Here is a 15,451-nt window from a genome sequence, read left to right as displayed (position 1 = left end):
TTTGGCCAGGCTGCATGGCTTGCAGGACCTTAGTTCCCCTACCAGAGATTGAACCCATGCCCCCTACAATAGAAGCATAGAGTCCTAACCACTGGACTGCCAGGGAAGTCTTTGGTGTAAGTGCATTTTTAATGAGCATCCCAGTGTACTTAATATACACTAGAATTCTTTGAACTTGTTTGTTCATGTTCCTGCTAAAGTTAATTCTGAAAAATACAAAACTATCCATTCTGTGTACATTTTTAAACTTTCAGATTTTCATCACTACCATATTTAAATTATTTAACTTTTAGTTTTTGCTTTCTGACTTCTGAAGTTTTTTTTAATCTTGTTCAGGAAATTCTCTTATCACCAATATTATAAGAACTATGTTCTTATTATTTCATTATGTTACTGTTTTTAGCCATCTTCCTTTCTTCTCTGCCTCCCATCCTCCCTCCCTCCCTTTCTTCTCTTCTTTTATCTATTTATTTTTGGTTGCGCTGGGTCTTTATTGCTGCTTGTGGGCTTTCTCTAATTGCGGAGAGTGGGGGCCACCCTTTGCAGGCGTGCGGGGGCTTCTCCCTGCGGTGGCTTCCCTTGTTGCGGAGCACAGGCTGGAGGCACACGGGCTTCAGCTGCTGCGGCTCACGGGCTTAGCTGCTCCGAGGCATGTGACATCTTCCGGGAGCAGGGATTGAACACATGTCCCCTGCATTAGCAGGCGGATTCTTAACCACTGGAGCAACAGGGAAACCCCCTCAAGTGACTATTAATTATAACTTACTCTCTCCTCACTTAGAAGTACCTTATTTAACCTAATGTACTCAGAAAAAGTTAAAAAAGTTAAAAAACTGTAATTTCTACATTTTTTTGCCAATACAACATTTTAATGAAATTCATTTACTTTATGTACTTCAAGTATCTTTTTATAAAAGGACTAGAGTTGCAGAATTAGTTAATTCAACTTATATTTTGTAAAACCAGTCACACATCATAAAACAAGAGATCCTAGGCAACACAGTATAGACATGGCTTATCTAAGTAACAACATAGAATGCTAATTAGGGGAATTCACAAAAAAAGACCATGGTCATGGTGCAAAATATTGGTGAGTAAATATATAAGTTTAAGTTAAAATGTGATGTTTAGGATTCCCCAGGTGGTCCGGTGGCTGTGAGTCTACCTGACAATGCAGGGGACACAGGTTCGATCCCTGCCCCAGGAGGACTCCACATGGTGTGGCGGGCGCAACTAAGCCCTTGCGCCACAATCCCTGAGCCCACACGCCACAACTACTGAAGCCTGCACACTTAGAGCCCATGCTTTGCAACCAGGGAAGCCACCACAGGGAGAAGCCCACGCGCCCCAACTAGAGAGCAGCCCTACTCACTGCAACTGGAGAAAGCCTGCACATGGCGACGAAGACTCAGTGCAGCCAAAAATAAATTAATTAAAAAATATATTTTTAAATGCAGTGTTTAAGGTATGCGTATATTATCTTTTTATGATCTGCTCCTTAACTTTTTTGATTAACCAACTGTCAATCCAGACTGTGTCAGAAAAGAGGACTTCTCCTGATTAGAAAGACAACAAAGTGAGTGACATCATGAATGAAGATGAGACAACAAATTTGCAGCCTTAACATAATGTGAAAGCAGTACCTCTATCATCAAACAGAAGAAAGACTTGAAAGACATTCCTGTCTTTTAGTGCCACACCTGGCAGAGGGGACATATGCTATGTCATTACTGGCATTTGGAAAAGAAGTCAAAGAGGAGACTTGGGGTCTAAATAGGAAAGTTTCCCAGGGGTTAATGAGAAAAACCAAGAGATCCCCAACACAGGATTATTATGTACTTTTAAGCCTAAACTATTATTTGCATCATTATCAAGGTGACTTTTTATACCAAAGTAAGATGAATATGAAATATATCTAGAAAATATGTTGTATAATGTTTTTATCCCCATGTTATCTATATAATACTATACTTTATCTGTGCACCAAAACATCTATATTTACTGACAAGCAATTAAAGGAGGTCCTGGGAGAACTTCTATCACAACTAGAGAAACTAGACAAAGAAAGAAAAGTTGATACTGAGTTGTGGCTTTTTGTTGTTCTTAAACAACACATCACATGTGAGGCAGAAGAGGGAAACCCTGGACAGGAGAACAGACAGGAGAACACCACTTTATGAACATGAAAGATTCAGTTTATTCGAGAATGCATCTCCATGTGACTCCATACCTTGGGATAAAGAAGCCTAATTATGCTTAAAATTTGTAAGCTAAAAATTACTCTTATCTAGTATTTCTTCTTATACAGTGGACCTTGGGTGACTAAAAGTGAAATTGCTACTTCACCCTCTCTGTTTAAGGATATTTTTTATATCATCTTAACAATATAAAGTTTACTCTCCAAACCTTATTACTTTAAAACAACACAATCTCATTTATGTTACCCAAACATATAAATGTTACTACCATAATACATTATGCATGAAAGAAACTAAGGTAAAATATTTAATACTTTAGATATAGAATATTTAGAAATCAAATGAAAAAGTAATTTATTGTTCAGCTTGAGGGCAATATCTATTATTTAAACATAAGAGCAGTCTAGACAAGATTTTGATAATATCAAAGCAGCAATATTTTAAGCCAAACACAAGACTTTAACATAATCGTTTAATAAAACACAAAATGTCAGTCATTTCTATAATTGTTTGATGAATGATAAACATAGATAGTCTTCTTAAAAATGAACTTACATGATCAAATCGTAGAACAGGCTCATTGGCATTATCAAAACTATATACTTCCACCATTCCATCATCTCTTCCAACAAGTAAATCTTTAACCCCATCACCCACAATGTCAAAGCTGTCAACACACAAAATACCTTTAAAAAAAGGTAAGTGATAAATTAGTAATAATACTGATATTGCTGTCAAATATACTAACTATGAATGAAAAAAATCTATATATCAGAGTAGGGGAAAAAAAAACCAGTAAATTACAACTATAGCAATAACTTCCTAATTCAATTCCCTGTGTCTAATTTCGACCTGCTTCCAGGCAAATCCACTCTCTATGGAGTGTTTTTGTTTGAGTTTTGGTAAATTAGATCACATCATATTCCCACTTACAGTTTTCCAATGACTTCCCACTGCACCTAGACTAAAATTCAAACCCTTTAACAAGGCTCCCAAGGACCTACATGACTTGGCCTTAGCCTACCTCTGACTTCATTTCATGCCATATTTAGCCACACTGGTCTTCCTTCTGCTCCTCAAATGAATTGAATTTACCTCTGCCTCAAGTTCTCTGCCTTTATTTTTTCCTCTTCCCAGACATTCTTTTTCCCTTAAATGTTTTGCATTGTTAACACATTTTCTCATCAATCAGATTTCATGCTGTATTTATAAATAGCCATCCAAATTTACCAAGTCAGATAAAAATTCCCCTTAGAAAGGTATAAATTCCTTAGAAAAAAAGGAATATTCTCTGATCTCATTGTACTTCTTTGACTCATACCAAGTACTCCCAAATTCCAATTAATTCCCTACAGCAAACAATGAAAACTGGATTTGAGCAGAGATTAATGTTATAGATAAACATTAGCCCATAAAAGCCTACCCATCCCAAATCACTGTTAGTATATCCTGTGTGTGCTCAGGAGTTGACTTATGCCTGACTCTTTCCAACCCCTTGGACTGTGGCCCACCAGGCTCCTCTGTCCATGGGACTGTCCAGGCAAGAATACTGGAGTGGGTCGCCACATCCTACTCCAGGGGATCATCCTGATCCGCAGACTGAATCAGTATCTCTCATGTTTCCTGTGCTGGCAGGTAGAACCTTTACCACTGAGCCACCTGGGAAGCCCCATTAGTACATCTTACTTTAAAAATTACAGCAGAACTGATAGACCTGCTAAATACACAAATAGTAAATAAACATGTGGTGGCTCTGTAAATTGCTAGGTCTGCTCTACCCTACGAATAAAGAAAGCAGGATGAACTATGCAATGCAGGTTGATCTAGTTATCTACCTGTTTGGGGCCGAGCACCATGCAGCAGGCAGGGTCTTAGTTCTCCGACCGGGATCAAACTCATGCTCTTGGAAGTGAAAGCGTGAAGTCCTAACCACTGGACTGCCAGGGAATTCCCAGGATATTCTATTCAATAATCACTAAAATTCAGAATCTGAGTTACATAAAAAACATACCTCCCCTCTTTTTCTCATTTCGAATTTCCCACTTGTGGATTGGTTTGGTTGTAGTGATCTGAATAAGCCCAAGTTTTCCATCTGACGTTCCAAACAAAAGGTCTTCTCCAGAGTCACCTAGTTACAATTAAAGTCAACATATTACGGTTGTCTCACAGCTCACACTATTCCTTTAAAATTAAAATACTTTCATATATATTGGATTCCATATAAAAATCTCATTTAAAATATTATGAAAAGACAGATTTTAATTAATTTACTTATTTTAGAAAGATAGTTATACATTCACAGAATTTTATAACCATAAGAGATGGTTTCCTCATTAACTAATTTTAAGATGAGGAAACTGAAAAGTAAAGTTCAGTGACTCATTACGGTTAGCTACTGGCAAGTTAGAAGACAACTTTCTCTATTTCATTTCAAGTTCTTTTTACAGTTTCCCGTTTTCACTTAATATATAGTTAAATGATTAAAACCCTGAAACATCTAAACTTAAATAACATAACTCACTCCCTCATTTGATTGTCAAAAATCAAACCCTGATTACCGCCATTTCCATTGTGTAGGGCTAAAACAGTAGGTGGGCCAGGAACTTCAATTTCATACATCACATCAGATCCCTGAAGGAGAACAAGTATTTTATTTTATTTTATTTTTTCCTTTTTTTTTTAATTTATTTTTTCAGTGGGTTTTGTCATACATTGATATGAATCAGCCATAGATTTACACGTATTCCCCATCCCGATCCCCCCTCCCACCTCCCTCTCCACCAGATCCCTCTGGGTCTTCCCAGTGCACCAGGCCCAAGCACTTGTCTCATGCATCCCACCTGGGCTGGTGATCTGTTTCACCACAGATAATATACATGCTGTTCTTTCGAAACATCCCACCCTCACCTTCTCCCACAGAGTTCAAAAGTCTGGAGAACAAGTATTTTAAAACTAAAACAGAATACAAATTGAAAATAATGATAATAAAAGGATTCATAGATAATATCAATATTCATATAAAGAACTCTAGAATAAAACTATTGAAAAAAACTAGATTGTGAATATTAACTTTTATTTGTTAACAACTTTGCATGTTGACTTGTTTTATATATATATATATATATATATATATATATAAAGAGCAAGGAAATAAGTATTTCAAGTATTCTCCACTTTGAATAATTTTCACTTTAGGTACTTTGCATGAAAACTTGACACTGGTATATTTCCCTATCAAAACTTTCTAGGAACAAGCTTTTTCTTCTGCCCTAACTTGGGGCACATTCAAACTTCCTCTTTTAGTTTGATTTTCGGGGAAAGGAGAGGGTGATAGAAACATTCAGAAAACTAATATCATGGCATCCGGTCCCATCACTTCACGGCAAATAGATGGGGAAACAGTGGAAACAGTCGCTGACTTTATTTTTTTGGGCTCCAAAATCACTGCAGATGGTGACTGCAGCTATGACCAATCTAGACAGTGTATTAAAAAGCAAAGACATTACTTTGTCGACAAAGGTCCGTATAGTCAAAGCTATGGTTTTTCTAGTAGTCATGTATGGATGTGAGAGTCGGACTATAAAAAAGCTGAGTGCCAAAGAATTGATGCTTTTGAACTGTGGTGTTGGAGAAGATGCTTGAGAGTCCCTTGGACTGCAAGGAGATCCAACCAGTCTATCCTAAAGGAAATTAGTCCTGAATATTCATTGGAAGGACTGATGCAAAAAACTGAAACTCCAGTACTTTGACCACCTGATGTAAAGAAATGACTCATTAGAAAAAACCTTGACACTGGGCAAGATTGAAGGCAGGAGGAGAAGGGGACACCAGAGGATGAGATGGTTGGATGGCATCAGATTTGATGGACATGAGTTTGAGCAAGCTCCGGGAGTTGGTGATGGACAGGGAAGCCTGGCGTGCTGCAGTCCATGGGGTCACAAAGAATCATACACGACTGAGAGACTGACCTGAACTGAGGGTGATAGATGAAAAAAAAAATAAAAGCGGGGAAGTAAATGTAGCAAAGGTACTACATTCTAATTGAACTAACTCAGATATCATGTATGGGGTGAAGGGGACAAAAGTGTCCTTTTTTCCATATATGCCTCTCTAAAAACTTGCTAAAGATTTCAACACACTTGCTTCAAGTAAAAAAAAAAAAGTTAGTCAAAACATTAAAAAAATTTTCAGATATAATTTTAAGATATTTAAAGTGGTAGTGGTCACTAAAGTAATTTATCTCAATTATACATGTTCATCAATATTTACATGCCTAAATTATGAAAAACTATAAAAATGCAAACAATAGTAACCTGTAGAACTCGGAGTACTCTGTCCTGGCAGGCCAACACCGGTACTTCACGAAGGAGTCTTTCCACTGGAAGGCAGATGACATCATTGATTTTGTCCCCAGAAAGGTAATAATGTTGGTCTTTGCAGTCACAATAATGGTTATAGATGTAACTTGCACAGAGAAAAAGGTCTGAGCCAGATATGTGCCTGAGAGTATGAAAAGTAATTTAAGACATCCACATTTTAAAAAATAAGCATAAGAGACTCCTGAATTATTCTGAGAGATGAAAACAAAAGTTTATTTATTTACAGTTTACTATCATTTTATCATAGACTCAGAGAACACTGTTTTCATTTCCCATACTTAATTTCTAGCCTTTTGGTATAGCCATGATTTTGAAAGCTGAAAATGAGGTTCTTAAGGCCTCGAGCTTCTCAAAAATTGAGTTCAGAAAAACTGTAAACAAAGACGTGATAACGGTAATTTACCTGTCTATACCTGAAGACAATTAATATATCAAAAAGTAGGTTTCTTTTTAATGTGTGCTATGTGCCAAGCACTGTCCTAAGTGACTTAAATATATTAGCTCAATCCTCATAACTCTATAAACTAGGAACAATGATTCCTAGTTTATACAATTATCCCTTTTTAAGAGGAATAATATTAATAAAATGTGAAGTAACTTGCCTAAACGCACAGTAGACAGTAGATTGGATTGCAACTCAGGTAGCTTTAACTCGACAGTTACCTTTCTTGCATGCTCAGTCATTCAGTCCTGTCCGACTCTTTGCAATCCCATGGACTGTAGCCCACTAGGCTACTCTGTCCATGGAACTTTCCAGGCAAGAATACTGGAATGAGTGAGTGAGTTGCCATTTCCTACTCTATATCTTTCTTACTACCACACTAAATAGAATGAGGCTATCTAAACTGAATCTACCTGAAACTAAATAATAAACGGTGGAAAAAAATGATTTCATTAGAATTTTAACTTGAAAAAAGAAATAAGTTCATTTAAAATTATATTTAATAAAATTTATATAATCAGAACTATATTCTAATTCTCAGAATGAATCAAGTTTTCATTGGGGGAGGTAAAATATTTGACAAAAATTATATACTAGTATATATTTTCATTAGATAGCTATCATCACCTGTGATCATAAAGAGGATATTTATTTGAATGTAAATATCTGGAGAGTTTTTTCACTTCTTTTATACTTTGGTTATGAATCATAAATGAATATAAATACTATAAATGTCTTGAAAAGATTTCCATAACCAATTGATTATATATTGATTCCAGGTCAAATTCAGTTTCTGACTCATAAAGTATTTTTAGTTATTTCCTAGATAACATATTAAGATATGATACTTAATCAGATGTTTGTCACCTATCCAAAATATTGTAAATGGACATGTAAAAATAAAGAGAGAATAAACATACATAGCTTTAATGCTTTCAGTGAGGTTTGTTTCAAAAGAGAGGAACTGTTTTCCTCTCTTTGTAAAGCCTCTAATTTCAGATCCTGCAGCAATAAAAATTTTCTCCTGGGGTGTATTAAGAACCCCTCCTAGTTCCAATCTTGCAATCTTCTGCCCAGGTAAAGTCTTGAACACTGTCTGCAAAAATTGTTAAGGGAAAAATTAAGTAAACAAACTTATTGTAAATATTTTCCTTTACCATAAAAAATGTGGTGATTTTAAACTTACAAAAGTTTATAGTTTTACTATATAGGAAAACTTGTAGATACAAATGTGCTTACTTCAATCGTCCTGTGGATTTTTTGGCTAAATATCTTCACACATTATAATGTTTATTCCCACACATATTTCAATAACATCATTAAAATCTAAATTCTTCTTGCAACTCAAAGTAGGGCTCACTAAGCAGCAGCACAGCATGCAGGCTCAACTGCAGATCTGCTGAATGAGAATCTGCATTTTACCGAGATTCCCCATCTGGTTCCAATGGACATGTTTTTACACTTTAATCATCTTTTTATGGGCTTCCCTGGTGACTCAGCTGGCTAAGAATCTGTCTGCAACGCAGGAGACCTGGGTTTGATTCCTGGGTTGGGAAGATCCCCTGGAGAAGGAAATGGCTACCTCCTCCAGTATTTTAATCATCTTTTTAAAACTAATTTCTCATGGTTCCCTTACAATTTTACAAATTTTGGTAGTATAAACAAAGGAATACAGAATTTACTGAAAACCCGAGTGTATAACTTCATATCTCTCTAATTGGAAGTACTTGCATTATTAATTTCTATTTTATTATTGGCATCGGTTTCTTCCTTCACCCTCAATGCCTTTATACACAGAGAATAAAGTATCTGGAAGAATATATGGATAATGGAAACACTGAATTTCTGATAGTTTTTACCAGCTTCATCTTTTTGCAAATTCCATATAAGGTATAATGAAGGTAAGCGTTCACATCTCAGACCTATCACTTTAAAACTACAGTCTGTATACATGATAATGTAATAATCACTCCTTGACGAGGCTGTATTAAGTGGTAAAGATGATGCGATGGTCACGTCCAGGTGGCGCTCTGTTATGTAAGACTCTATCTTAGCAGACTGGACAGACTTTCCCATTGGCCTGAAGAAGCAGGTTGCCATGTTGTGAGAGGGCCTGTGAGAAGACCATATGGCCAGGAAGTGTGGGGGCCTCACATGATGAAAGCAGGCCTGGGCCTATAGACAGCAATAAAGTGGGGATCTCAGTTCAATAGAAATAAACAACTCAATTCTTTAAACAACCATGTGGGCATGGAATAGGACCCTGAGCTGCAGAAAGAAATTGAGCCTGGCTAACATGTATGTTGCAGCCACATGAGGCCTCGAGACTGGATTCCTGTCTCTGAGAGATAATAAATGTGTTTCATTGTTAGCCCCTAAATTTGAGGTAATTTGTTACACAGCAGAAAAAAACTAATATATCACCTTAGAATGTCAAAGATGTTCTACAAACAGCTAGCAAATGACTCTTATGTTGCCTGAAGTCTCATACTTCATATCACTACTTCCTTTAACCCATTTTTCATTGTGCTTTAGAAAAAGCTCAACCTGGGAGTATTCAAAACATACACATACCACTGCTTCTCCCTTCTTCATGCCAAAGCACATAAGTACTCCATCATGATCCCCAACAACCACCTGTAACAGATTAAAGAGAATCTTAAAATTACTGTTATTATGCCTTATTAACTTATATGGGGAAAACAAGATCCACAATATATAAATTATAATTTTAAAAAATAGAGATCAGAAAACCTAGTAAAGACAGCCCTACAAAAAAATATTCACTAAAGAATTATAAGAAAGGGCCAAAGAGAAGCCCATGGGAGTTACAGAAGTAGCTGGTTTCCTACAAGGTAAAGAGAACGAGAGAATACAGATGGATTTGGCAAGGAGGTGACTTTTTCCCCATCACCAGGGCATAAGAATGTTGTAAGATTAATTTTTAAAACATTATCAAAATAAGTTTGTGACAGACCTACTTGATATTTTTGAAAGCTTTTTTAGTTTTTTTAATTTTTATTGAATATAGTTGATTTACCTAAATAAAAGCTTTTGCACAGCAAAGGGAACCATAGAAAAAAAAAGAAAATCAGCTATCGAAAGGGAGAAAGTATTTGCAAATAATATGAGTAATAAGGGGTTAATATCCAAAATATATAAACAGCTCATAAAACTTAATATTAGAAACACAACCTGATTAAAAAATGGGCAGAAGACCTGAATAAACATTTTTCCAAAGAGGAAATGCAAATAGCCAACAGGGACATGAAAAGATGCTTAACATCACTAATCATCAGAGAAATACAAATCAAAACCACAATGAGATATCACCTCACACCTGTCAGAATGGCTATCATGAAAAATAACATAAATAACAAATGCTGACAAAGATGTGGAGAAAAGGAACTCTTGTACTCTGTTGGTGGGAATATAAATTGGTGCAGTCACTGTAGAAAACAATATTGAATTTTCTCAAAAAACTAAAAACAGAACTACTATATGACCCAGAAATGCCACTCCTAGGCATATATCTGAAAAAAAACCAAAAACATGAATTCAAAAAGATATATGCACCCCAATGTTCATGGCACTGTTTATCATTGCCAAGATATAGAAACAACATAAGTGCCCATTAACAGATGAATGGATAAAGAATACTACTCAGTTATAAAAAAGAATGAAATTTTCCCATTTGCAACAACATGGATGGACTTAAAGGGCATTATGCTAAGTGAAATAAGTCAGACAGAGAAAAACAAACCATATATCATTTGTATGTGGAATTTGGAAAACTCAGCAAACTAGTGAATATAACAAAAAGTAGCAGAGTCACAAATATAGAAAACAAACTACCAGGGGTTACCAGTGGGGACAGGAAAGGAGCAAGGGCAACACAGGAGTCGGGATTGAGAGACACAAACCAGTATGTATAAAATTAGGCACAAGGATATACAGTGTAACACAGAAAACAGAGCCAATATTTTATAATAACTATAGATAGAATATAATGCTTAAAAATTATGAATCACTTTATTGCACACCTGTGACTTACATAATATTGTACACCAACTATATTTCAATAAAAAATAAACAAAATAATAAAGTGATCTTAAAAATACTATAAATGAGTCCTAAGACCAAAAAGTTTGAAAAGTGTTGCTTTAGTAGACTGAATACAAGAAATGATAATCAAAAATCTGTTGATTTATCTTGATAAAATGTATTATATGGTAATACTGCATTTATTTTGCAGCTATTAAAGAATGCCATTAGTCTACTAAGAAATTATATTGTCTTACAGAAATTACAGGATTAATATTTCTATAAAAATAATCAATATTGTTAGTTAAATATGAAGTTTAAAAAAATTACTCTTAAAAATATGACAAAGTTTTTTAAAAGTATTTTCTCTACAGCATATTGTGTTTTATATTTCTTTTTTCATATATACAATCTGGTATGCACAAGTACACTCAGGGAAAATTATTCCCAGAAAAATGGAACATAGTTTTCAACTAGTTTGCTAATACTACTTACTGATTGTACATGATACTTATAATGTACAAGAAAATTACTGTATATAAGTGTCCCTTGGTATTCCAACCTCTGTTCAAATTAACAGAAATCCATTTCCACTTTAGCTTTGAAATTAAAAAAAAAAACTTACCAATAAAGAAGGGCATATAAACCTCTCCTCTGCAAGAGCTAGAGAGATATGTCGGAATCAGTGTCTCTACATTACCTTTTGTGTGGCTGTATGTTTTGAGGCAGGAAGTAGCTTCATAGTCTTCTGAGAGGTCACCCCCACCTAAGGAAACACATCAACTGCCTAGTGAATGTTTTCTGAGACACTAATTTAAAGTCATACCTCAAAGAGTAAAAGGACCAGCAGATTCTAATCATAGTAAGCGTTAGTTTTTTAATTGCAATTAGTGATATGAAATAACTGTTATCAGCAGTGAACTTATTTTCTAATGAAATATACCACAAAAGTCAGAATATAGGAAACAATCAAAAGCAGTAAAATTCACGCTATAAAGTTGTCGAGTCAAACATAATTATGTGACATTACTGGTAAGGTACTTCACACACAAAAATTATATCTAGAAGCCTTTTTTTACAACTTCATACAGCTGTTAAAGAAGAGTTTGTAATGAAAAATCTTTAGAAATAGATTATTGAAAATGGAACAGAGAAGATTTCTGCTAAGACACCAACATGCTGATGACAATGACATCCAATCTAACTGATGATGAAGATCATTTTACAAAAGGTACAGAAGATGAAAACAGCATGGTTTGCTCAGCAGAGAAATGTCACTAGTTGGGCATGGTTAGGGGAGGAGAATGGGACCAAAGGGAGAGAAATTGAGACAACAGACCATGAAAGAATTTACATATTGTACATACAGATCTATCCTGTTATCCTGTATTTTATGGAATAGTGTTAAAGTTTAAACTAGTCTACTTAGATTTGTGTTTTTGAAACATCAGTCTAGCCAGTGTTGTGAAGGATGGGTTGGAGGGAGGTGAGGATGGAGGCTATTTCCATTATCCAAGAGATGAGGACTGAACTGGGGATAACAGAGATGGAGGGAGAAAACGTGACAGATTCAGCAGATACTTTCGAGATAGAAACAGCAAAATGTGGTGACCAGATGTATATGGAAGATATTAAGGTGGGAAGTACCCCGTATAAGTCTCAAGTGGCAGGACAAACATTTGTACCATTAGCCAAAAGAGGATTACTGGGAAAGGGGATGGAGAAGAGGGAAAGTCTAGGGCTGAAATACTGAGAGGCAGGGTGGTGTAACAGAGACTTTGTTTCACAGAGGAACCGCATCCGTTTGGCTATTATGCAAATTACCTTCTCTGAATCCCTTTGATCGTCACGTACCGACTTTGAGAATTTTTGTGAAGGAAAATATATCTGAAGTTCCAATACTTTGGCCACCTGATGCTAAGAGCTTACTCACTGGAAAAGACCCTGATGCTGGGAAAAACTGAGGGCAGGAGAAGGGGATGACTGAGGATGAGATGGTTGGATGGCATCTCCTACTCAACAGACATGGGTTTGAGCAAGCTCCAGGAGACAGTGAAGGACAGGGAAGCCTGGCGTGTTGCATGCAGTCCACGGGGTCCCAAAACGTCTGACACGACTGAGTGACGAACAACAATAAAATATATGTACAAAAGGTAAGCTCTGAGAATAAACTAGACCCTCGTAAACGGCTACCATTGCTTTTATTACGATCCGGGTCGCCAGGTCCAGCTCACAGTAAGAAATACGTGTCTGGCCCTGGGGACAAGAGACTGGGTAGAGAAGGAGAGTCAGGAGTTTGAACCCCACAGGGAGCTGCAGCCAGAAGGGCGGAGAAGGGCCTTGGGGAGGAATCCGGGATCGCGTCAGGACACTCGGAGCATCTGGAGGACGCCGGCACACGGGGCGGGGCGGCGGTTCTCCTTCCCAAGTGGCGGTGGACCTGCCCCGCGGACAAGCCAGTGCGGACGGCGTCTGGAGGGCTCCACTCACACCCGCTCCTTCGCCGTTCGGCTCCCACAGACCGCAACAAACGGCAGTGGAAGGATCGAATCCTCTCTTAGAGCGGGGCTCACCTCGCGCAGCGTCGGCCCCAACCCCTCAGGTTTACCTGCAAATAATCCGCTCGGTTTAGATTCAGATCCATGACGGCGGCACGGACGCGGCGGACAGCGCCGGGCCAGGCAAGGTGGGTCAAAGAGCGCGGTTTCCCAAGCCTCAGGGGAAAATGCTCGCGACTCCGTTGAGGGGTAACGCCAGCTACTGCGGGTTCAGTGGGGGATGCAAAGGCGGAGCGTCGGGGCAGCGGCGTCCTGCGTGACGTCAGGACGTTCCTGCGAGTGGGTTCTGGAGGGATTAAGCCCCGCTCACCTCCCGCCAGACCGCCCACTGACTGAATCCGCTCCAATGAGAGGCGGAGAGGAAAGGAGGGCGGGGTTCAGGAGACCTCAGAAGAGTGGTTTCCAGGGAGACCGAGACGCTGAAGAGCTACGACGCCGCTGCTGCCCTGAGCCTCGTCTAAGTCTTTGTATGTGGAGCCCTGACTTGAAGCAAGGGTAGATTCTGACCTCTTTCACCGCCCCTGGAACGGATCCCTCACAGAAATATGTTTCACCGCCGTAGGAGTTAGTTTACAAGCAGCAGTTCTCGAACTTTTGGCCCTAGGACCCCTTTACAAAGCTCTTATAAACTGTTGAGGACTCCAAAGACGTTTGTTTATATGAATTATCTGTTGATACCAAGTAGAACTAAATTTCTAAAAATAATATTGAAAAAATAATGAACTCATGTATATATTTTAATGAAAAATCATTCTTTTCTAAAATAAAAGTAAAAAGACTGGCTTTGTTTGCAAATCTATTGACTGCCCACCTGAAGAGTAAGCAAGGGAGTCCCAGATCTACTTCTGCATACCATCTATTGGTATATGTAGTTTTTGTTGTTGTTACTGTAAGTATATGAAGAAAATGAGATCCAAACTCAACAACTGGTAGTTTTTGAAAAGTTAGTTGCAGTGTGGAATGTGGCTTCATTTAACAAACAGACTTTTTGAGGATGTTGTATATGTCATCAAAGATTCCATCAGAAAAATTTTGAAGTGTTGGAAAGTTTTCAGCCTCAGATGATGGACACAAATTCTAATTTGTGCTTAAAAGTTTGAATTTTAAGCGTTGGCAACAAATGTCAATTATTTTCCTTTAAATGATAGTTTCCCTTCTTGAATTAACAAGGAAGTGCATGCCAAGTAGCCAAGTCTAAATAATCATAATTTGCCTGTCAGTCATGCTTTAAAAAAAAAATGTACCATGAAAAAAATCAGTGAATTCAGCCAGCAACTCAAATAATCTTCCAAGTGCTTTTCCTTGAAACAACTAATGTACTTCTGTATTCACTAGAAATTCTTTGTGCATACTTCACATGTCACCCCACAGAATATTGAAAAAGATAATCCAGCATAGAGACTTAAAATTAACTATTTCCACTGCTTCACAAAAGGACATTTTTATTAATACGTGAAGCATTTGTTTCCTGTCGGTAACAAAGGAAAGAAGGACAAAATGACTACAACAGCAGTTTAAAGCCCTTGCCTTGATCCAGGCTTAAGCACCACCAGTATTAACCCTTGCTTTTGTACCATCAGTACAAATGTAAACACAGTGAAAAGGGCAAATAGGATCTTAGTATTATGAAAATACCTTCAAAATCACAGATCTCCAAAAAGGCCTAAGGGATCCTCACACTACTGCTGGCCTGTAGTGGTGACCCAGGTCTGGGCACTGACATTCCTTGACTGACTTTCATCAGTCCGTCCTTTGTGCCTATCATACTCTGCCTGCAGAAATACTGCAAATGAATAAGTGGTCTCTATGGTCTATGAGGAGAGGGTTCAC

At 37.4% G+C, this 15,451-nt stretch overlaps 1 protein-coding gene across 1 annotated transcript in view; it reads right to left on the bottom strand.

The window, feature by feature from the left end:
- Positions 1–13,876, bottom strand: part of BBS7 (Bardet-Biedl syndrome 7) — a 33,548-nt gene extending 19,672 nt beyond the window's left edge. The window contains exons 1-8 of the mRNA XM_043871024.1: positions 13,672–13,876; positions 11,764–11,829; positions 9,594–9,656; positions 7,940–8,115; positions 6,512–6,698; positions 4,757–4,829; positions 4,210–4,326; positions 2,754–2,884 (exon numbers count right to left, since the gene is read on the bottom strand). Coding sequence (XP_043726959.1) covers positions 2,754–2,884; positions 4,210–4,326; positions 4,757–4,829; positions 6,512–6,698; positions 7,940–8,115; positions 9,594–9,656; positions 11,764–11,829; positions 13,672–13,707 — 849 coding nt within the window. The 5' untranslated portion in view covers positions 13,708–13,876. The remainder of the gene's footprint in view (positions 1–2,753; positions 2,885–4,209; positions 4,327–4,756; positions 4,830–6,511; positions 6,699–7,939; positions 8,116–9,593; positions 9,657–11,763; positions 11,830–13,671) is intronic.
- Positions 13,877–15,451: the final 1,575 nt, after the last annotated feature.

This window comes from Cervus elaphus, chromosome 17 (genome assembly GCF_910594005.1).
Source record: "Cervus elaphus chromosome 17, mCerEla1.1, whole genome shotgun sequence".
Taxonomy (NCBI): Eukaryota; Metazoa; Chordata; class Mammalia; order Artiodactyla; family Cervidae; genus Cervus; species Cervus elaphus.
Note: the sequence above shows the minus strand (reverse complement) of the source record. Positions and strands in the feature narration are given on the sequence as shown.